At 49.1% G+C, this 23,655-nt stretch overlaps 1 protein-coding gene across 2 annotated transcripts; it reads right to left on the bottom strand.

The window, feature by feature from the left end:
* Positions 1 to 445: 445 nt before the first annotated feature.
* Positions 446 to 23,212, bottom strand: Has3 (hyaluronan synthase 3). Of its 2 annotated transcripts, none has more exons than XM_006255561.5 (4): positions 12,583 to 23,212; positions 9,097 to 9,735; positions 6,337 to 6,438; positions 446 to 5,419 (listed from the first exon to the last, which is right to left on the bottom strand). In XM_006255561.5, exons 2-4 carry the CDS (start codon positions 9,733 to 9,735, stop codon positions 4,496 to 4,498), a joined length of 1,665 nt encoding a protein of 554 aa, XP_006255623.1. In that variant the 5' UTR covers positions 12,583 to 23,212; the 3' UTR covers positions 446 to 4,495. The 2 variants fall into 2 exon arrangements, with proteins under 2 accessions (XP_006255623.1, NP_758822.1); NM_172319.1 differs by having other exon boundaries at positions 3,867 to 5,419; positions 13,124 to 13,294.
* Between the last annotated feature and the right edge of the window lie 443 nt (positions 23,213 to 23,655).

Below are 23,655 nucleotides of genomic sequence, written 5' to 3'. Positions count from 1 at the left end.
CACTAATGTTTTTAAGACTAAAGAGCTAGGTTTATTAAGTACAAGAGGACAGTTTTGAGACCCCCAGTTGTTTTAGGTCGGAACTCTGCCTGCAGCACTCATGGTCCCCAGCACAGCTCTCTGATCTTGAACATGGGGGGGGGAGAAGCAGCTCTGTTGGTAGAGCCATGGTTAAGAGGCTAATGGAGAAGTGGGTTAGACTTTGGGAGCAAAAAAGCTGGAGAAAGTTAGTCACTATGGACATGGCCTTGAGGGTATATTTTGACCTGGCTTCCTCTAAGCCTTTGCTTCCCTGCAGCTTCCAGGTGAGAAGCTTTGCTTGAACACAAGGTCCCTTCTGTGGCACTCTGCCTTACCATGTGCCCAGACCAAATGTGAGCCATGATGAACTTTCTCTCCTTAATGTTTACTTTGGTTCTTTGTCATAGCAATGGACACACCAGAGTTACGTAAGAATTTTTATTTTGATAAGTGCAATAAAAAATTCTTGACCTGAAAACAACAAAAAAGCCAGTCTCCAAGGGCAATGAAAACAACAGTGCCAGAAGCAGCTGCTCATGGCTGCCAGCAACCAGATAGCAGCTGCCTTGTCACCCAAAATTGTGTTTTGTGTCATCAGGGCTTTTGTAGCCCAGTGAGGCCAGTTTAGTTCTAGCGAGTCAAGCTGCCACAGAACATTAAGATACAAAACAGCACCAGGATGGCATCTGAGTGGACAACAGGTAGGGCTCTGGGGTGATGGAAATTCAGGTCTCTGATGGCACTGCACAGTATTCTGGGCAGCTACAAAGTATCGGGGCCCATTTGGCTCAGGAGATGCTCTTTTAGACAGTCAGTTCCAGCCAAATTGAGGTTGAAACTCTTGAAAGTCATTGTTAAGAAAGAGGGACTTGTAATATCCAAAGTCAATCTCCATGGCCACAAGAAGAGCCACAAGGAAGGCACTCACTCCTAAGCCAGAAGTTAGGGGAGGATGACCCCGGCCCTGGGAACACCACAGCTGGGATGGATGGTGAGGGGCTACAGGTCTTGGCAGAGAAGAGGACTAAGCTGTTGGAGGAGATAGACCAAAAGTTAGGCATCAGCACACGGATGTTTGGTGCTTGAGACCTATAGGGCCTCACTGAGAAGCACGTCATTAATTCCAAGGAGAGGCTGACTGACGTTTACCTTTGAGGACAGAAGGAGTATTGCAAGAGGAAGAAAATGTGCTGCTGGTGAATGAACCTGGTGCATAAAATGTTGGCCAAGAAGAATGGAACTGCTCTAACAGCCGCCTTATGCTGCTGGTCTTGGCACAACAGAAGCTTTGCCATTTGCTAGCTAAATAAGATGGGGAACTGGGGAGGAACAGGCTAGACACCTTCCATATGAACTAGGATGATCCCACCAATGGCCTCATGAATGAGAATTGGCAGAGAACTGGGTTATCCTGCAACTACAAGTTCAGCAGGGCCTCAGCTCACCTCTAGTGTCTCACTCTCGGGGCGGTGGTGCTAGAGGATGACTACAGCCTCTTGAGCATTAGATGCAGGAAGGGATCTAGGCTTCCACTGCTGGGCAAAGGTCAGCACTGACTACCCAGAGTGCAGAGGTGGTCCTGGAAAAAGAAGAGCTGTTCTCGTCAGCTTGCATCCCCACTAGATGATGCTGGAGTGAAGAACATGGACATCAGGGAGGAGAATGACAGCAGGGGGACTCTGCTATCAGAGTCCCAGAGGTGCAGAAGGACAAGGCAGAGCTGAAGCTGCAAAAGCTGGGGGTGGGGTGGCTAAGGGACATTGGTTGTGGGACTTGCACTGACTACAGCTTTTGTAAGAACAATTAGAAAGGTGGCAGAGATCGTGAAGCAGAAGGATCATTCTGAGAAGGGTTCTGGTAGAGTTCTACACTTTATGAGGAATTCCTATAACCTGTCTGGTAACCTGGAGGAACACGAACACCTCCTGGACTTTGAAGGGCATAGGCAAGGGTAGAACAGCAGATAAAGGCTTTCGGGAGAGATGAGCTCCAGCTGCTCACATGTACACTGTGACTTTGCTTAAGAGGCATGAGGCCTGTGCACTGTGCTCAGTGGCTGTGCCAAGAGCATGATATGAGTATTATCCCCAAGTAAAGCCACCTCCCTTCTGACTCCCTCCCACCCTTAATGTTAAATAAAGTTTCCTCCTTACTTAATAAAAAAGCAGGTTAAAAATAAATATTTACAAATTATTGTAGAAATAATACAAAAGAAGCTGAAATTGTCAATGAGGAAAAACCAAAATGAGTCTAATTATATAAAGGCTCTTCCCTTGCAGGAAACAGGGATATAGCCGTAGCCCAGCTTAGCTTTGCTGCTGAAAAGTTATAAAATAAATTAGGAAATCCAGCCGAGGTCAAGTGTTGTAAGCTCACTACTGTACCTGCGTTTTAATCTGAGGAGAGTTGACCACAGTGCATGGCAGAAGAGCTGATGGTGGATAACCAGTTTCCATCCGGAGTCCATTGTCCTGCAACCTTCAAGTAAAGTTGAAGAGAAACAAGCCCTCAGCCTGAGCTCTGAGGTTAGCTGACTGGATTGTCTCCACTGTCGTGCTTGAATAGTTCACTTCTTAACAGAAGGACCCAGAACAACTGCCTCTGACAAATATGCTGCTTCCCAACCACCATGAGTTGAGCTTCACATCAGCCAGCAGTTTTACTAGAAACTTGAGCTTTGTGTGCTGTGGCAACTGTTAGCTACACTGGGAAAAACCCTTTTGTCCATAAGAGAAAGGGGAGTACAAGAGCTTGCCCATCCGAGGTCTGGAGTGCACTTCATTCCTTTGCAGGAAGCACCTGTGTACACTGCTCTCGCTCTGTAGGTTCTGAGGGGTTGGCTGGCCCCTCTGAGAATAATGATAAGCAACCCCTAAAGTCAAAGGCTTAGTCATGACCCCAGGTTTCAAATCCAAAAACAGCGTCTGGTCTTGACTTCAAAATAGTATGAATGCTTCTCATCATTCCTCAAAAGAAACGGGAAAGTCAAGCAGCCATGAGGGGTGTAAGCGGACTGAAGACTGTTGGACCAGTTCCAGCTCCTGGTTTGGTTTCTGGACTGCAGCAGCAAATGGAGGATCATCCACTACCTGGCCGTAGAAGTCCTTGGAGAAGCCACTGAGAATGGATGCTCTCAGAGATAACTTGGATTTGAGGGTTCATTTGGGCAACACCAGGAAGCTTTCCTTTGGGAATGATTGTCGAGAAGGTCACACATGCTAACCAGCTGCTGAGGTACTGACCAGTCCTAAGGCAGGAACAGTGCGGTTGGAGGCTGCTCTCTCCATGCATGTGGGGAACAGCCTTGTAAGTCTGTTCTCTGCCATGTGAAGGAATGTGCCCATGGAAATGGAGGTAACTGCTGCTTTCCCCACTAGAAAACAACTAAGAACGACGTGCCTTTGAAGAGAATGAAATATTGAGGAGGATGTCTAACTCAGATGCGAGCTGAATCTGAGAGGCATTCAGGTGTGAACGAGCCGGTAAAGACTTGTTAATCCATTGGAGTTGAGTCTTTCTGGTAGATGGCTAAAACATCCAATCTGCCCAGCAAGTTCTCTTGACAATTGGGAATTTTGTAAAAGACCAAGCAGTTTTCAGTTGGAACACATTCAGTCCAAGGCATCCACGGTTTTTAGCACCACGACCATCTTTGATCCTCCTGTCAAACTATTTTTGTATGAGACAGTTAGAATCTCATGTAGTCCAACCTAACGTTGAACCTCTGATCTCTTCTAAGTGCTTAGATTACACACATGCACCACAACTGGCCAAACTTTCCTTTGTAATGTGCAACCCTTCCCACCCCACCCCCCCAAAAAAAACAAAAAACAAAAACAAAAACAAAAACAAAAAAAAACCCCACCAAACTAAGTACTTACTCCTGGTGTCTTGGCTCATCCCTGGGATGTTTTCATGTGGAGTGGAATATATTAATTACATAAAGCACCACTTCTTAGACCCTGTTTTTTGACCAAAGGTCAGGCTTTCCAGCCTTGTTATCTCAGGCACAATCTTAATGCATTGATGGCTAATTGGAGTTAGGGAAGGGGACACCAGCCGGCCAGGCTGGACAGTAACAACTCCTACAGCTCGTCATGCTCACATGGGGAGGAAGACACTGTCTATGGGCTGTCATTGCTTGCTTCTGTATCAGAAGTTGACACAGGATGGAGTTTAGCACTTAGTTTAGCATACTTCTGGGTCCTCTATAGTTCCCAGAAGGAAGTAAGATTCTCAAGAGTTCACTACCTGTGCAAGGGCAAGCAGCCAAGTGACATACAAGTCTCTCTGCCCTGAGCCTACAGAACCAGTGCCACCCAGACCACTCCAGTCACTAGTCTTCGCTTTTCACATTGGTCCTATCAGCCATGAAACTAGAACACAACACGCCCTCCTCCCTCCCACCCCTTCTTTTCCATTCCCCTTCCCTCCCTTACCCATTGCACATTTCCCACTTTACTTGAAGGTTCTATCACACCTCAGCAAAAGCCAGGCTATACTGTTCTGGCTTTTTCCCACACCTCCGGGCAATAATGGCCAAATACAGCATGAGGAGGGCCACCCAGTAGCAGCCATACAAGATGGCCCCAGAGACCAGGAAGGCTAGCTCAGTCTCACTGAACAGGTCCTGACAATAAGCTGTGTAGGCTAACCCCCCTAGAAGAACTGCCACCCAGATGGACACAGGGATTAGGCCAATGAAGTTCACTACAATGGTTTTCCTGCCAGAAGTGCCCCAGCCAGACTTGTTGATGGTAGCAATAGCAAAGATCTTGGCTGGCAGCAGGCTGGACATATAGAGAAGGGAGTAGAGGGACATGAAGATCATCTCTGCATTGCCTCGGAGGAAGCAGGCATAGGTAGCCTTGATAATGCCCACCAGCTGCACCGTTAGTAGGAAGAGGAGAATGTTCCAGATGCGGCCACGGTAGAAAAGTTGTATGACTGTGGCGATGAGGAAGAAGGGGAAGAAGCCTGTGACCACTGACTCATAGGTCATCCACAGGTGGTGCTTATGGAACCACAGAGAGTTGTAGAGCCACTCCCGAAAGTAAGACTTGCTCCAGCGGGTCTGCTGGTTGAGCCATCGGAGATACTTAGTGGGGGTCTCTGTGAGGCACTTGGAGCGTGCTGTATACTTAGTCCGGTAGCCAAGACTCAGGACTCGGTTGGTAAGGTGCCGATCATCCCCAAAGCTGCACTTGCTGCCTAGGAACTTCTGATGGTACCAGTCCTCCAGGAACTGCTGAAGGAGGCTGTTGCGGTACATGCCCAGAGGCCCACTAATACACTGCACACAGCCAAAGTAGGACTGGCAGGCCCGCTCCACGTTGAAGGCCATCCAGTACCTCACGCTGCTCAGGAAGGAGATCCATGAATCGTATTTGTTGAGGATCTGTAAGGGAACGGAGACGCTGTGTTCATCTGAGGCCTTTCTAGCCTGAGTTATATAGGCTGCTGCTCAAGTTCCTGGTCATTAGTTCTAGACTCAGGAATCTGAAGCTTAGGGTGGCCATTTAAACCCTTATTCTCCAATACTGGCTCCACCTTTGCATCGGCACCTGCACTGAGTCTCAGATAAGACATTCCAGTAATCGAAGCCTTGTCTTAGGAGAACCATTGGTTTTTAGGAGAGCCATTGGTCTTAGGAGCCTTGTTGTAGGAAAGCTTGTAGGAGGACATGCCTGCAGTGTCCTCTGACAAAGGTCTGGCTCTAGGTGCTTAATCTACTGCCTGTAGATCATTAGCCTGAGTTTCCAGGAACATGGGCTTCTTGAGGAACTAATTTGGGAGCTACCTGCTACACTGTCAACTCAAAAGGAAGTACTCTGTGAGACCTATATATAGTGGCCAAAAGGAAGTACTCTGTGAGACCTATATATAGTGGCCAAATGCATGGGCTTTCCAAAACACTTGTGTGTGTGGTATTGCCTGCATGTATGTCTGTGCACCACTGGCACCCATGTCAATGGAGACCAGAAGAGGGCGCCAGGTCCCCTAGCATTGCAGTTATGGGCAGGTTGTGTGCTGTCATGTAGATGCTGGGGATTGAACCTGGGCCATCTGCATCTGAGCCATCTCTCCAGCCCCCTCTTCAAATTTTCTAACTCTCCCCTCCCCTTATGTTCACAAAGAGCAAGAACTGAGTTGGGCACTCAGTGAAGTGAGCCTCTTGAAGACCAGAAAAACGATCAGGGGAAGTGATTCCAGGTACTAGTAAGTCAAGAGATTGATTTCCCAGGCATATCCCACCGGGTTCAAACAGAAAAGGCCAGCCCCAGCCCCAGGAACCAACCCGTGGTTACTTCTTACTTGGACATCTCCTCCAACACCTCCTACTTGGGGATCTTCCTCCAAGACCCGAAGCATCTCAATGGTGCAGGCTGGGTCCAGCACAGTGTCAGAGTCACACACCTGCGGGGAATGCACTGTTAGGTACCTTACAGGTACTAGCCCACTTCAGGAAGCTGGGCACTGCCTGAGGAGCCTGGTGCCCGCTCACACTCACTTCCAGCAAATTGCTCAATGCTAGATGGGAAGGGAAGGGGAGAAACAAGAGAAGAAAGGAAAAGGACTCTGTTCAGAGTCCACAAGGTTAAGGGGAGAGCCCCAGCAGATGGTGTTGGCCTACTGTGGAGGTAATCCAATAGGTAGTTTGTTAGCAGTTTTCTCATTTCAACCCCTGGCCTCCTGGTGGACCTACAGCCCTGTGATAAGAATGATTCTATTTGCCCAAAAGCCCCTCCATGAGACAAAACATTCTGTGATTGGAATCTTAGCCAAGTCTCCTAAGCCAACAGCTCTACTTGTCTCACCTACTCTGAGATAGCCCAGAACTGGCAGCCATTGCCAACAAGCACACCTTTTATCGAACCCTGCCTCAAATACAGCTCCTTCTCTCATGGTCTAAAATAGCTCTATTAGTTATACCTGAACTCTGGGATCAGTTATGGCGGTAACTGACTTCCTGTCCTCCCCTACCCTCGTCTTTCTCTTCCTCCACCCTCTCAGACAGGGCCTCTCTATGTAGTTCTAGCTGTTCTGGGATTCTATGTAGACCAGAACTCACAGATTTGTCTACCTCTGCCTCCTTAGTGCTGGGATTTAAAGTGTGAGCCACATGTCCAGCCTTTTCTGTTGGCCTTTTAAAGTTACTAATATGGTCCTAGCATGCCGTTCGATAGGAAATTGGTTTATTATGCCCATGGCTGGGCTCTATGGTCACCATTCTCAGAGCAAATGAACTTAAGAGCAGATGAACTTAACTCAATCCTGTGCCATTTGCTTACTAAGCTTGCTGGCATAAGGCCCCCAATTAAATTCTCAGAACCTAAAATAAATAAATGGGTCCTGGGTAAGCGCCCACTAGCCTACAAGAAGGCTGCTTCTGACACCCCAGTCTGGTTCTTTCATGTTTGAAGATGGGGGTGGTACAGAGACGCAGCAGAGGGCTAAGTGGGAACTGGTGCCATCAGCACCAGCTCTGCTTCCTCTGTCCTCCCCACCAGACTTCCTCACATCCTACTGGAGCTGGGGAAGGTCCCAGGGAGCCGCCAGACTCACAGAGCCTCCTCAGTTTATACTGAGGCCAAGTGAGTTCCAGGTCAGCCAGGGATGCACACAGAAACCCTGTCTGGAAGAACCAAATCAAAATAATCCCCCAAAACAAACAAAATGCCCCCCCAAACTAGCAGTCAAGGACTGAGCATAAAGACAGTGTATCGTGACTGCCAACCAGCTGTTACTCTTTCCGGTGTCTATGAACAATTGGCAGAATCCTTTGGTAAGTGTAGAAGGCACAAGAGACTGAGGGATTCTAGACCAGAACCTGGGCAACTGAGTTGTCTGTTTCTAGTTGGTACTGAAATGTATACTTTTTTTTTTTTTTAAGATTTATTTATTCTATAAGTACACTGTAGCTGTCTTCAGACACACCAGAAGAGGGCATCAGATCTCATTACGGATGGTTGTGAGCCACCATGTGGTTGCTGGGATTTGAACTCAGGACCTCTGGAAGAGCAGTCAGTGCTCTTAACCACTGAGCCATCCCTCCAGCCCTGATGTATACTTGATAATCCTTTTTGTTTTTTCTAGTTTGTTATTTGAAAATTTAAGCTATGTAAACCTTGCCACTCTAATAGAATTTCCAGGCTGGTGCCAATGACCACTTGCTTAGAATCTGGGCAGGGTCTGTTTAGAGTTCAGCTGTGCCGGACACTGGGAGAAGTTGGTCCTTCATGTACCTGAGTCTCTCCAGCTGCCCTGTCAGACGTGAATATAACACTAGGAAGAATGGGACTTTGTGTTTCTAACTCAAAAAAATGGAGTGATTTTTAGCAGGATCCCTTTCCTCATTATACTTAAAATATATGTATGGGTGTTTCTCTGCATTTAAGTCTGCATCACATGCATGCATTGTGTGCAAAGGCCATACAGGGTATCAGATAACCTGGACCCGATGTTACAGAGGTTGTTAGCTGCCATGTGGATTCTAGAATTGGAAGGTGGGTTGGGTCCACTAGAGCAGCCAGTGCTCTTAACTGCCAAGCCATTTCTCTAGTCCTCTCTTCAAATTCCTTTATGGTGTTTAGTCACCCTGTTGCCTATAGTGAGACGCAAGAACCAAAAGCAGACCTTGGATAAGCAGCCTGCCTGGCACTCTGGTCTGCATCATCACTAGCTGGTTGACATTGACTTGATTAGTTATACTCTAAACTTGTTTTACCTTATTAGTGTGAGCCTAGAGCAGTGCTCACCTGCAGAGAGCTATTGTAAGGGTTCAAATGATGTTTAGAAGCACACACCGGCAGTGCCTGTTACAGTCAGTGTTGTGTACCTCTTGTCGCTGTTGTTATGGGGAACCTGTTCAGAGGTCTGCCTAGTTATCAACAGAACCACAGCCCAGGTTCAGTCAATCCCAGGTTTCTTTAGAACTATTACAGCTTGTTTAGGGAAGGGGAGGGATAGCTACAACACTAAGACCTGCGTCAGAATTAAAGTTGCTAGAGGACAGTATGCCCAGCTGGTCACGTGTGCCCATGTGCACACACACTCTTAGGGAGGCAGTCTTACCTGGATGTAGTCCACTGAGTTGCCAAGGGCCTTGAAAGCTGTGTACATGACTTCACGCTTGCCCCCCCACTTCTGCATGATGCATGAGAAGGTGCTGGCCCACACCACAGCTCGAACACGCTCCATGCCTTCCTGCAAGCTGGCCTCTGTCTCTCCTTCACCCGCCTCATGGAAATTGCTACGCCACACAAAGAAGCCAGCTTGCTCAGTGCCACCCAGGACCTCATGGAAGATGTCCAGCATGTAGGCATCTTCCTGGCGATTGCCATCCACTACCATGACCACCTTGAGGTTTGGGAAGGCAATGCGCTGAGCTGAGCGAAGGCACTTGCGCAAGTACTCAGGGTCCTCTTGGTAGGCAGCGATGCAGAGTGCCACCGAACGCCGTCTCTGAGAGCAGTGCAGCTTCAGTGGGCGCCCTGCCCTGCGCATGCGACGGTGCTCCAGGAAGGCAAACAGGCTCTGGATGAGCAGATGCAGACCCAGGATGGCACCGTAGAGGCCGAAGGACAGATAGTGCTTTTCCGTGTGGATAAACTGGTAGCCTGTGACATAGGCTGCCAGGATGCCCCCCAGCACTACCAGGGCAAACAGACTGGTGCCCACCACACGAAGGGCTGTAGTCAGCTGCACCGGCATCTAAGAACAAGTTAAGAGATAGTGGATCAGAGGGATAGCATTTCTTATCAGAGGAGCTAGAGAATTCTCAGAAATAGGCCCAGGACAAGAGAAATGACCCATTATTAAAAACCATTATCACTTACTGAACTTGACTAAGACCACTGGAAATTCAGAAGCTAAATTGCTGGGTTCAAGTCCCAGTTCTGATACTTCTGTCTGATCTACTCCCTTTTCAGTGATTTGACCTGTAGAATGTGCTATAGAGCCTCAGAGCATATTCCTGGAGCAAACAGGCGGCATGTAAGGGAAGTAGATTAGTGTTGATCACAGACAAACCAAAGGCTAGGCTAGGGATATGGTAGACTGTGATCTGCCTGACCCAAGGCTCTTAATACATAAGCTTTAGTGGTACACGGGCACAGAGGAGACAGCTCTACAGACAGTGCGGGGAAGATGGGGTAGCCTATAGCTACCACCTCTAGTGGGTAAGTGTACTCTGGGAGGGGACCGTTCCTCCAGGCACAGCAAAAGGCCCATGGAGAATACAGGGGCAGGGGACATAAAAGGGGTGTGAGGCAGACAGACATAAATCATTTCCCTGTGCCACTCCTCCATAAGAAACTGTTTTCTGTAGTTGAGAGGCAGGAGAAAAGGCCAAGAGGAGAGCTGACAGGCGAGGGGGAGCTGGGGTGCGGACAGCTCCGCTGCAAGTCCAGCACTGAGAGCCACAGGGAACTGCTGCAAGCGCTGCGGAGAGATGGCTGCTGGGGAGCTCCGCCCACTTGGTCCTAGTGCCCTGGTAGGCTCTCCTGCATGCTTCCTGCCCAGGCACTCAAACAATGTAGGCTCCCATTTGTAACTGAGTTGGGGTCCCTAGCCCCCGCCCTGTTGTGAACAGCTGTGCATTAATGAGAGGAGCCCAGGACTTGGCATCAGAGACCAAGGTTTGGACAAGCTCCACTGCCTCCTGGCTACCTGACCTTGCCCAAAGACTTAGTGTCCCTGTCCCTAAGAGGGATGCTAATGGTTTCTTGCTTTTCAGATCTCAGGTAATTTCCCTGAAAATGGATGCATATTAGCCCTGAAGGGCTTCCCAGGTGGGAGAGTTTATGAAGCAGAGGGGCAAGGAGAGGCTGCCCTCCATTCCTGTCTCTTTGCTACCTGTCCCGACTGGAGAATCCTTGTCTTAGACAATGACCTCTTACTTCAAAACCTGCTTCAATCCTGGTCTCCCTGAAACCCGGCCCCATACCAATAGGAACAGACTTTGCAGCCAGGGACATCCCTCACATAGGATGGGTGAGGAGCAGTCACTACTTAAATCCGCAAAAGCGTTCTTCCAGCAATGTAGATTGGAAAGAGCTCTTGGCAGCTTGGCCTCTCCAGGAAGCCTGGCCTCTGGGCGCACTGCCGCACCAGCCCTGGAAGCCGCCGCATGCTTCCTCTATAGGACTTCCAGCCCTCCTTGCACACACCCAGCTCAGGGAGCCCTAGGCATACGTTCCCTTCTCGGTCTCCCCCTAGAGCTGATGCACGGGGGACGCTACGGGCCCTACTGCCCGCCTCGTTCTGGGAAGGGACAGGAGGTGCCGTGGCTAGCCCAGCAACCTGCGCCCTGGCGCCCCGCCTCGGTGCAGTTCCAGAGGCTGTCCGGTCAGGTCCAAGGCAGATACGGAAGCTCTCGCCACGCTCCTCACCCCGCTTGAGTTCGCTTGGATGGCTAAGGCCATACAGCCACACCCACGTGCCGGTCTCCCACGACTCAGCCGGTAAGGAACGGAAAACCCAAGAAACAACTGCCAGCCCAGACCCTACTCATCTTCCCAGGGCCCCAGGTACCTTGGCGAAAGAGTGCCTGCAAACAAAGGCGGCATCCCTGCAGTTGCCAGCTCCTCCATCCGGGGGCCGGACCCCCTCCCCCCAGGAATTAAGAGGCACTACCTTTGTACCCACCTCCCTCCCTACAGAAGACCCAAGAAGGTTCTGCAGTCGGCTATTCTATGTTCTGTTAGGCTCTGGCACGGGCGCTTGTTGTCCTCTGCCCAGAGAGGGGACTGTCCCCAAGCCGGTTAACCAGAATGTGGTCTTCTATCCTGGGCTGCTTCCTCCATCCGCTCAGAAAAGATCCAAGAAAGCTCGGCCCAGGCTAGCTACGGCGCATTGGGATTCAAGGGCACGAGGGTGGGGGCGCTTTACAGGATCGATGTCCCAAAAGACAACGAAAGGAAAGGAAAACAAAACACACACACACACACACACACACACACACACACACACACACACACACACACACACCCCTACACCTCCAGGCAAGGACGCACACCTCCCTTCCCAGTAGTGAAACTTTGAGGGGCTACAAGGTTCTCAGCAACTCTCGGGCTGACAGGTGCGCCCTGCAGCCGAGCCCACGCACGGCAGTACAGAAACTTGCACTGGCGGCTGGAGCTCCTCCAATCTCTCCTAGGCACCCTTGAACCTCTCTGAACCGGCAAGGATGAGGAACTCATCTCACAGACAAGTGCGGCGGGGACCAGATCGCTGGAGATCTTGGTGTCCCCGCAGGTGCGAAGCCCCTGCAGGCAAGGGTTGGGGGGAGGGGCACTCAAGCCTCTCTCCCCGCACAGCCTTCCCCCACTAATTCATTCACAAAACGAGCCGCAAGGGAGGAAGGGAGGAGAGACTGCAGCAGCCCAGGATGTTGAAAGAAAGGGAGGAGGGATCGGTAAGGAACGTGGTGGAAGGGATTACCGCCTGGAAGCATAGAGCAGCCACAGCCCTGGATACCCAGAGCCCCAGGGTCCCCAGGTCACGGCAAGAGGTGCCCGCGAAGCAGTCCTGTACCGCCCGCCCCTTGGATGCGCTCACCGTGCCGCCCGCTGCCCGCGCTCCGGTGCTCAGCAGGCCCGCGGCGGCTCCATGCCCCTCCTCCGGCTCCCGCAGCCGCGCGCTGCTTCCACGGTGCCGCCGGGCGCTCCGACTGACGATCGCCGGCCCAGCCGAGCCGCCTTAAATATCGCGCGCGACCCGCCGGGAAAGGCGCCCTCCTCCGGCACCAGGGCAGGGAAAGTTGGCAAGAGTGGGAGGGCTCCCGGAGCCCGCCGGGGCGCCCGGTTCCTGGCCACCGGCTGGCGCTCGCCAAACCCGGGGTCCGTCGTGGACGTAGCCCCTCCGTCTGGAGAGTCGCAGCCTCTGCGCCCTCTAGGAAACTAGGGACCCCCCAGTGCAGCCCAAGGCTCAGCTGCTCCGCGCTGACCTCTGGGCTGGCAGCCTTGGAAAGGTGGTCATTGTCCCCAGCCTAGAACCTGAAGCATCATTAACTTTCCGGATGGCCCGTGGGGACCTCCAAAATCGTTCCTGTCCATCCCCGCCCCCACGCCCCGCTCCCGAAGCCTGGAAACCTACTCACCCTGCAAGCCGGCTACCCCAGAAAAATCTTAACGTCAAGGGGCGGCTCGCTATGGGAGGGGACTCCCTAAAAACCTTCCCGGTGGCAAGAAAGAAGGGCAGAAAAGAAAAATTGTCAAATAGCTGGAGGCTGGTCAAAGAAGGTGTTAACTATTGTGACTAGCTGAGCTTTGAATTCCGCAGTGGGGCGCTGATGGCATTAAGGCTGTTTGCAAAGGCTGCAGATCGGTCTAGCAGGAATCCAGGAGGTTCCGGTCTTAAAGCCCAAACAGTTCTTCCTCCCCACCTTCACACCTTTATTTCCCACATCCCGACCTCTTTATGTTCCCATCTGACATACTCGCTGGCAGTTCCCTGGTCCCTGGAAGATGGTGTAGACTCCGGTGAGGTGAAGTGGAGAGAGGTCCAGGGGAAAAGAGTGTTAGAGGTAGAAACTCCAGAACCAGCTGGAGACCTCGAGGTTTTACATCTCAGAAAAACTTGAAGAGAAATTATAATTAAAGACTAGTTTTAAAAATGACTTTATGTGTCCTCCAAGCATCAGAGCTAATTTGGCCACCAAAACAATTTAATAGGCGTGTGAGCTGCTCAGTCTGTAAGCTATCCCTCTCAGACATGCCCACAGGTCACACAGCCACAGAATTCACACCACAGCCACCCTGAACACCTGCTCCTCCCACTCCCACCCGTAATCATAGACATAACCAAAACCTTTCACCCTGCTTCAGGAGAATCATTGGTTAAAGGGCAGGGCGATGAGTTGGTTTATTATTTGAGAGTCTCTAGTCCAGGATAGGCCTTTGAACGTCCTAGGCAGCCAAGGATGAACTTGAAATTCTTTTTTAAAAAATAAATTATTTATTTATTGTATATAAGTACACTGTAGCTGTCTTCAGACACACCAGAAGAGGGCATCAGATCTCATTACAAATGGTTGTGAGCCACCATGTGGTTGCCGGGAATTGAACTCAGGACCTCTGGAGGAGCAGTCAGAGCTCTAACCACTGAACAATCTCTTGAACTTCTTATCCTCTTTCAGAAGAGACAGATGAGGGCTACCACACCCAGTTTATTCACCAATGGGGACTGAATTCTGGTCTCTGTGCATGCTTTGTAAGCACTGAGTTCTATCCCCGATTCCAAAAAGTGTGCTCTGAAAGGCTGTTGAGACTGCTCATTGAGTGATGACTCTTTGGACCAAACCTGAGTTCCAATCTCTGGGACTCACATGTTGGAAGGAGAAAGCCAGCTACACAAATCTTCCTCTGACCTCTACAAAATGAAATACATATCCACTCTAAGTACACAGGTAAGACAGAAATAAAGGCTAGTGTTGACCCCACGTTGACTTGTGTGTTGAACTTCCAGTGGTGTGAGGGCCCTGCTATAGCCAGCAATGGAATCACAGAGAAGTAAACAGGATTGCTCAGGAGTCTGTCAGCTGTTCTGCGACTGGCTGTGACAGTAAACCTCAATGTCTCCATATTAGAACTGAGGTTAGAAGACTGTTCCAAAATACGCAGAGTCCTTGAGAGAGTACACAGCAAGCCACAGTCAGCCTCAGCCTGAGATGGCTTCCTTGGCCCATCCAGCTAGAGGATTCAGTCACAGGCAGATTCCAATTGGTGTTTAGATAAACAGTATCTTGTCTAGATGTCATTACAGATCTTAGACCCCGGGGGCCACCCATGCCATGCCCAGAGGCATTAGAGTCAGGAGAAGCCAGTGTCTTATGGGTCCATTTGATCTTCCCTCCTCCCTCCCAGAGTTCCAATATGCAACATTTTAGATCAAGGAAAACAAGCTGGGAGTGGGCTGAGGCAAAATTGGGTGCACTGGCCTCATGGAAAGAAAATGGCCCATACAGAGGTTCATGCCCCTGTGGTGAGAAGGAAGCTTGGAGAAGCCAGAAATCTAGTCTTGTATGAGAAATCTCTTCATTTTTTTTTTTCTATTTTTTTTCGGAGCTGGGGATCGAACCCAGGGCCTTGCGCTTGCTAGGCAAGCGCTCTACCACTGAGCCAAATCTCCAACCCCAATCTCTTCATTTTTAAGTGTTAACAGCTAAGTCAGATGTCGAACACAAACATTCCATAGGTCAGGCAAAATGTATCAGTCATTGATTGCCAATTCGCTGCTTGTGAATCAACCTGTTTAGAGGCTCAAGGAATGGGACAGCCATCTTGAAAAGGTCCAGTTCTGTCCCCAGAGTGGCTTCTCTGCACATTCCCTTTCCTGAAGCTGTTCCAGGGCCAGCTTGTGTGCGTTAGTTTCCAAGGCTCCAACTATGACCCATAGACTTCTTACCTCTCTGCTGGCTCTAGGGTGGGGCTAGTTCAGCACATCCTAGACCTTCCACAGAAACAGTGGGCCTAGATAGAACAGTCAGCACTCTGCCTATGCCAGCAGACTTTGCTCCATTCTAAGTAGAATGTGCAGGACCAGGACCTGGTATGATCAAACAAATAAAAACTGTCTTTACCATTTTTTGTAAAGGCTGGCTGTGCCAGGGAGGATTTGCAGTAATTAGCATCCCGTTGAGGGTCCCTGTCTGCATTTATCCCTTCACTGCACAGTGGTACAGGGGCTGATAAATTCATGCCTGGAGTTTATCTCTGAGTACTAGGGATGTAGCAAGGGTTATCCATATCCAGTCACTTAGAAATGCGCATTCGGATGTGGGTGAATTGACTTTTGCAGACACTAAGCCCCTCAATCTGGCTCAGAAGACTCATACCACACTCACTTAACACATGGGAAACTCCTCAGAGCAGAGCGGCCTCAGGCTAGGTGCCACAATGTAGGTTATCCACGTTGAAGACAAATCCACTTGCAAAATTAAGTTGTCCCAGTAGGCAGCTCATGACTGGATCCTTTCCTTCTTTCCTCATCCTGCCTATTTTTGAAGCAAGCTGTATTTTGTGTAGTTTCCCCAAACTCTTAGTGATATTTCTGACTCAGCCTTCGGAATGCTGAGATGACGAGAGTCTGCCACATATCTGGTTATCATTAATGACGATGGGAGATCTAACTGGATGCAGTCAGGGGCATCAGAAGAGAGGTCTCTGTTGCCTAGAATGAACTAGATAGAGGTCCATGGAGAACATTCTAGCTAGGAAGACAAGCTGCCAGGAATGGGCTCTATGTTTGCAGAATGGCAAAGGGAGGCCTGGGTGAGACATCTACCCCAGCTATGACTACTGATGGAGTCTGGTCACTCTGAAAAGAAGGTGGCTAGGGACACAGTGTGTGTGAGTTTAACATACCAAGTAAGGATTCTGGAGTTGTGCTAACAGGGAGACTGGGTCATGGGTAACATTTACTGGTAAGGATGAGAAACTGAGATCTAAGAGATCTGAGAGGTGAATAAGCCAGCAGAGGGCTGAGGGGCAGTGATGAGAACTGTGAGTGCTGCTTTCAGAAGGTGACAGTGTCACCTACTGTGGGCCCAGGATGAAGAATATTTAAAAAGAGATTTTCTCCAAGCTGTGGAGAAAATCTTTATTCGACTTTATTCAAACAAAAAATACTTTTAAAACAGCCTTTAGAGGGGTTGGGGATTTAGCTCAGTGGTAGAGCGCTTACCTAGGAAGCGCAAGGCCCTGAGTTCGGTCCCCAGCTCCGGAAAAAAGAACCAAAAAAAAAAAAAAAAAAAAAAAAAAAAACAACAAAAAAACAGCCTTTAGTCCCAGCTGCTTGAGAGGCTGAGGCAGGTGGATTACTTGACCCTGTGAACTCAAGACTAGGCTGAGCCAGGTGTAGTGGGGCACGCCTTTAATCTCAACATTCAGGAGGTAGGCACAGGCAGTTGTGTGAATTTGAGGCCTGCCTGGTCTACATAGAGAGTTCCAAGATATCCAGGGCTAGAGATACTAGAGAAACTAGAGATACTAGAGAAACTAGAGATACTAGAGATACTAGAGAACTAGAGAAACTAGAGATACTAGAGAAACTAGAGATACTAGAGAACTAGAGATACTAGAGAACTAGAGAAACTAGAGATACTAGAGATACTAGAGAAACTAGAGATACTAGAGAACTAGAGAAACTAGAGATACTAGAGAAACTAGATACTAGAGATACTAGAGAAACTAGAGATACTAGAGAACTAGAGAAACTAGAGATACTAGAGAAACTAGAGAAACTAGAGATACTAGAGATATTCTGTCTCAAAAAATAAAAAGAAAGAAAGAGAAAGAAAAGGAACAGCCTGGAGACATAGTAAGTCTCTCATCTCTCCCCAACCAAACAGTAGCAGCGTGCTGTTTCCTCTCCTGGCTAAATGGGGCTTTCCTTCTCTTGAGGCAGTGTATGTCACAATTTTACTTAGCATTTAACTCAGAGTGGAGAGAGTGTGCCTTGAGTACAGCAAAGCAGCTACTACCTGACAAAGCTGTGGTTTTGTAGCTCGCTCCTCTTGGGGATGCCTTCCCTGCCTGGCTACAGTGGCAACTTCTGCCTCAGTGGGGAATTGCATTTGTTTTAAATTAAGTGCCCTTTTCTCTGCCAGTGGCCAGTCTTTCATGCAGCCTTGAAGATCAGGATTAGGTCATAGCAGACTGATGAAAGGCTTTGTGCAGCCATCTTTCCTTTCTGTCTTTTCCAGAAGGCATGCCATGGCACATGTGGGTCAGAGGGCCACTTGTGAGAGTCAATTTTCTCCTTCTACCATGTGTGTCCCCAGAGTCAAACTGAGGTCTGCCAGGTCTACCGAAAGCACCCTTCTTTACCTGTTGAAATGTCTCACAGCCCCAACGAGTCATTTCTAAATGGTTAGAATTCTGAGTTTAAAGACATCCCTTCTATGCTGGAACCAGGTGAGTGAGAAAGGCTTCAAAACCTCAGAAGCAACAGAGCCTGGAGCCCAGAATTTTAGATATAGCAGCAGAAACCCTGCGTGGCTGGTGATATGGAGATCTCCCCACTGTTCTTTGAGGGAGTTGGCAGGGGAGGGGGTATGTTGAGTTATGCCAGCTCTCCAGGCACCTGTGAGAACCACAGGAGGCTACCAGGCTGCCTGGTACACACCAGCCGCTCAGAGCCTCCGTGCCCCTCCCTGCAGAATTTCACAGGGATCCAAGATAAGGGATGGACAGTGTCTTAGTTAGAGTTTCTATTTCTGTGATAAAATACCATGAACAAAAGTAAGTCTGGAGAGAAGGGTTTATTTCAGCTTACCCCTCTCGGGACATTCTCCATCACTGAGAGGTCAGTGCAGGAGCCTGGAGGGATGCCGGACTGAAGCAGAAGCATGGAGGAACTCTGCTCACTGGCTTGCTCTTCAAGGCTCGCTCAGGTTATTTCCTTACAGACTCCAGCATCACTTGCCACCCACCAGGCTTACCTACAGGCCATCTGAGAGGCACTGTCTCCACTGGGGCAGCTCTTTCCAGACGGCTTGTGTGGCTTGTGTTAGATGGACAAACAGCAACCATCAGGGCAGAGCATGCTGAACAGAGGCTCCAGGAGTCTCCCAGAAGGTAGCTTTCCCTAAAGAGGTTTTGTACCCAAGTGTCTTTCTCCTTTGGGAGAAATGAACTCCATTCAAGTGGCTGTGTGTACATCCCCACACATACATACACATAACTTCCTGTGACACCAGGTGGACACACACATACTTCCCCAGACCTTCATGTTACAAACCCCTGTGAGCAGTCAGCCTCTCAGATCATTTGGTTCATGTTACTGGAACACCATGTTCAAGTGTCTTGGTGGTGGTTTTTGCTATACCAGGGATTGAACCCAGCCAAGGCCTTACACATGCAGGGTGAAGGCTCTACCACTAAGCTGTAGCTTCGGTTCATCAGTTCTAACTTTTACGATGCTGGCACTTGCTTCAGTGCAGTGTTTATCACTGTCATGGGGAGGTCTAAAACTGAACCATTCAAAAGCATCCGGAGAGGAACTAAGGGCAATTGGTATCCCCATGACTGTGTGTAAATGGACTCCTCAAAATTCAGACCTCTTGCAGCAGACTTAGAGAGACTAAGAGAGAGCGTACACACACACACACACACACACACACACACACACACACACACCAATGCAGTGGCTCCTTCTGTCTGTCATAAATTAGATTTTTTTAAAGCCCCTGGGACTTTTTTAAAAACACTAATGGCTGGAACCCATTCCAGATCAATTTTCTCCAAGCCATTGGGGTAGGCCCCGGGCTTGAATATTTTACATTTCCCAAGTGACTCTATTATACACCCAGGGTTGAGTGCACGTCCCAAGAGTTCTCCTTGGCTGAGGTTATTTGTAAGGGCATTTCGTGCACCAGTAAGCAAGTGAGAGCCAGCCACCCTGGCTGTGTGCTCCAGAGCCCGGAAGAACAATGCAGCCCCCTTGTCCTCTGGCACAACCATCCTTAATGAAAGGCACATTTTGAACTGACTGACCTAAAGAGAGACAAAACAAGCAAGTGAACAACCTGAGACCAACAGTGAGGGCTGCAGAGGTGGATCCTCAAGAGTGCACATGGCCTGTGGAGGTTTGAAGATGCTTGGTCCAGGGAGTGGCACTGTTAGGTGTGACCTTGTTGGAGTAGGTGTGTCACTGTGGGTGTGGGCTTTAAGACCCTCATCCTAGCAGCCTAAAAACCAGTCTAATCCTAGCAGCCTTCAGATAAATATGTAGTGCTCTCAGCCCCTCCCTTGATGATGTAGACTGAACCTCAGAACCAGTAAGCCAGCCCCAAATAAATGGCCTCTGTAAGAGTTGCCTTTGTCGGGGGTTGGGGATTTAGCTCAGTGGTAAAGCGCTTGCCTAGGAAGAGCAAGGCCCTGGGTTCGGTCCCCAGTCCCGAAAAAAAGAACAAAAAAAAAAAAAAAAAAAAAAAAAAAAAAAAAAAAAAAAAAAAAAGAAAGAGTTGCCTTTGTCATGGTGTCTCTTAACAGCAGTAAAATCCTAACTAGAGCACTGCCCTTCCAAAGGACCTAGGTTTATTCCCAGCACCTGCGCCTGTCTGTAGCCCAGTTCCAGGAGACTGGATGCTGTCTGCTGCACTGCGGTATGCGTGTGATGTCCATGCAGCTGAAGCAGCCATAAATATTAACTGAATTAAAAACCTAAAAATATATAAAAACAGTGAGTCCAGAGCCAGAAGGAAGACAGTAAAAAGGATGTGTATTTGGGCTGGTGATCAGGAAGGCCAGAGAGAAGCACTAGAACAGGACAGGAAGGCAGTCTCTAGGCCACCTAAAGTAGGGCTCCAACAACTTTTCCGTAGGCAGAGCGCTGCCTGCTTTTTTCCTAGCAGTCGGGAAAGAAGCCAGTTTTTCCGGGAGCATCGGGGCTACTCAACTAACCTTTGGTAACTTTGAGGGACTGCACCACAGGACATCTGTACACTGGGGGATTACTTGAGCCAAAGGACGGGTGAAGGGTGGTCTCCAGAGGCTCCTGAGGGAATGATTTACATGGACCTGGAATTGGCCATGGGGGAAATAGCTACTTGACTGATTCAAGGGCTCTAGTTTTGGAAATCTCTGAATAAGACTTTTTGGTGGGGGTGAGGGTGGGGAAATCATTTCACCCCAGTTCCTTGACTATCAGCATTAACTGATAATTTTTCTTTTCAGGTAAAAACAACCTAACTTTCCAGCTCACCCCTCTGCCATTCTCTCGCTCTGTTACAGGGCCCCATGCAGCCTACACTGGCCTTGAACTCATATAGCAAGAGAAGACTAAATTCCTGATCCTCCTGCCTCTTCCTCTCAAGAGCGGGGCTTACAGGCCTGTACTAACACATCTGGCTCAGGCTGGCCTTTCTTTAAGATTCATATTGTGCTATAGGTTTTGAAGTTCTGAGAATGGTGTGTGGTCCAGTAACTGTCTGTGCATTGTGTATATCTGGGAAGTTCTTGCTAGAGGCTCTCGAGCGCAGAATGGCTTTGTTCTCCAGCACCAGGTGGCTACCTATGCGTGTGATGACTAGGGCTACACCCCAGAAAAGCCCCACCCAAAGCACTATTCTGAGCTGGCTTCAGCTCCTAAGGTACACACTGAAGATGAAGCATTATGTCACTGAATAAACCACTTAAAGGCCCAGGAGTTTTCCAGGTCCCCAGAAGGGAGGCTCCCAGGGCCCCCTGCACTGAGGCTGCCTGCTCTTGAATAACTCCTGCGACTTCAGCTTTCTGCAGCTGCTCAGCCCCCAGGAGAAGGGTTTTCTAGCTCCCCCCACCTTTGCCCTCAGTTCTTTGCTCTTCTGTCTTCTGTGTGCAGAATTTGCCTCTTTGAAGCTGGGTGTGTGGTGAACGTCTGTAATCCCAGCACTTGGGAGGTGGAGGCAGGAGGAACAGTTGTTCAAGATCAGCCACAGCTACATAGCAAGTTTGAAGACAGCGTGGCTACGTGAGACTTTGTTTCACAAAGCACAGCAACAAAGCCAAAAACAATCGATAGTCAGAAAACCCACTCACCTCTCTGGATCTTATTCCCCTTCTCCAAAAGAAAACTGCTCACCTACCATAGTTTCCTCTCTAACGGAATGGCTTCTTTTACAGCTACGATATGGAATAGTTTAAGTATCTTGCAAGGGATAGCAATTAAAAATGACCCATTGTCTTGGGCTAGACAGGTGGCTCAGTGGTTAAGAACACTATCTTTCGGGGTTGGGGATTTAGCTCAGCGGTAGAGCGCTTGCCTAGCGAGCGCAAGGCCCTGGGTTCAGTTCCCAGCTCCGAAAAAAAAAAAAGAAAAGAAAAGAAAACAAAACAAAACACTATCTTTCTTGCAGAAGGCCTGGGCTTAGTTCCCGAATCAGGCAGCTCATAACTGTCAGTAACTCCAGTTCTAGGGTCTCTATGCTTATGGTGCACATACACGCATGCAGGTAAAATGCACACACACTCCCCTCCCCCCAACCTTTTCTCTTTCTCCCACTCTCTTCCCCACCTTCTCTCCCTCACCTTCCCCATACAAATCCATCATCATATTAAAAATAAATTCCAAGAACTAGGGCTCTTTACGGGACACAAAAGGGTTCACCAACCTTCGCAAAGGAACACTTGCTAAGTCCTTTCCTTTTTTGACACTGGGTGGCCCTTAAGTCACAGAAATCCTCCTGCCTCTATGTCTCAACTGCTGGGCTTATATGCTTATGCTACCATGCCCAGCATGCTACATTTTTCTTGGTTTGTATACTTGTAGTTTGACTCCCAGAGGGGCAGTATTAGCACTGTTATCTAAGCACTCCATAAAAAGTGAATAAAAGCCACCAATGTATGTATGGAATATGAACCTTTGTGTGTATATTGAACGGTATATACACATTAGTGTGTGCATGTACATATGTGTTTGAGGCAGAGGTTGATGTTGGATGTCTTCCTTTATTGCTCCATGGCCAGCCCGTGGCTCCTCAGTACACATGTGAGCATCAGGTGAAGCTGAGCACAGGAGGGGACAAACGCAGAGAAGGTCAGCTAGCTAGACTAGTCCTATCAGGCCAGCGCTGGGCTCAACAGAGACCCTGCTCAATCTACACGGTGGGGCCATCAAGGAAGGCACCTGATATCAGTCTCTGGTCTTCACATGTGCACCTGCACACATATACATACATGGAGACAGAGCTGCGGGAACCACACACCAATTTGTCTGTGGCAGTCTTGGGGTAAGTGGAGGTGTGACTGTGGAGTTTCCTCTTACATGTACATTAAAGTCCTCTTCCTCCTCTTCTTCCTCCTCTTGGACAGTCTTCCTATGTAGCCTTGGCTAGCCTGGGGCTCACTATACAGGCCAGAATGGCCTCAAATTTAGAGAAATCTGTCTGCTTCAGTGGAGTGCTGGGATTAAAGGCATGTGCCACCATGCCTGGCAAGAGTAAATGTATAATCCACATACCATATGCCCTCTCAGAGTGCACACAGAAGCAGCTAGGCATCACCCGCCACCTTAGCGCCTGCCCCAAGTAACACACTTCCTCCAACAAGGCCATATCTACTGATCCCCTCTGAACAGTTCAAGTGGAGATCAAGTATTCCAACAGATGACCTCTGAGGACCATTCTCTGTCAAACCACCACAGGGTCTGGGTGTGTAACACTCGAGTTTACTTTTCAAATTTATGACCGTGATATCTCTCTTTCTCTTTTTCCTTCCCTCTCCAAGTCTCTTCTACTAATGTGTGTGTGTGTGTGTGTGTGTGTGTGTGTGGTGTACTGGGCATTAAACCTAGGCCTCATGCCAGGGAAGCCCTCTACTGGGAGCTATACTCCCAATGTGAAGGTTTTTACTTTAGTGGAGAAGCAGCTCCAGCAGTATCTAGCAGTATCTGTGGTATTTCATGGAGCATCTTCCAAGGTACTAAGTGGTACGTTGGCCAGGACAGACAAGGCCTGGAGCTAAAAGTCCCCCAGAGCGGGGATCCTGCAACCTCACTGCCCAAACTGAAGGAACAAAGCAACTGATATTTCGACTCTGTGGTTTTTGGAGACCACAGATGGTCACCTCAGGGAAGGGCAGAAAGGAAGCTTTGGGGATCACAGAGCTACTGGGTCACTAAGAGGAGCTGTGGGAGGGACCAGGGATAACC

This window comes from Rattus norvegicus, chromosome 19 (assembly GCF_036323735.1).
Source record: "Rattus norvegicus strain BN/NHsdMcwi chromosome 19, GRCr8, whole genome shotgun sequence".
Taxonomy (NCBI): Eukaryota; Metazoa; Chordata; class Mammalia; order Rodentia; family Muridae; genus Rattus; species Rattus norvegicus.
Note: the sequence above shows the minus strand (reverse complement) of the source record. Positions and strands in the feature narration are given on the sequence as shown.

Coding starts and splice junctions, on each gene's coding strand:
- Has3 (XM_006255561.5), bottom strand. CDS start 9,735: ATGCCGGTGCAGCTGACTACAGCCCTTCGTGTGGTGGGCACCAGTCTG. Junction 6,439..9,096: donor ACTCAGTGGACTACATCCAG/GTAAGACTGCCT, acceptor CATTCCCCGCAG/GTGTGTGACTCTGACACTGT. Junction 5,420..6,336: donor GTGTTGGAGGAGATGTCCAA/GTAAGAAGTAAC, acceptor GTTCCCTTACAG/ATCCTCAACAAATACGATTC.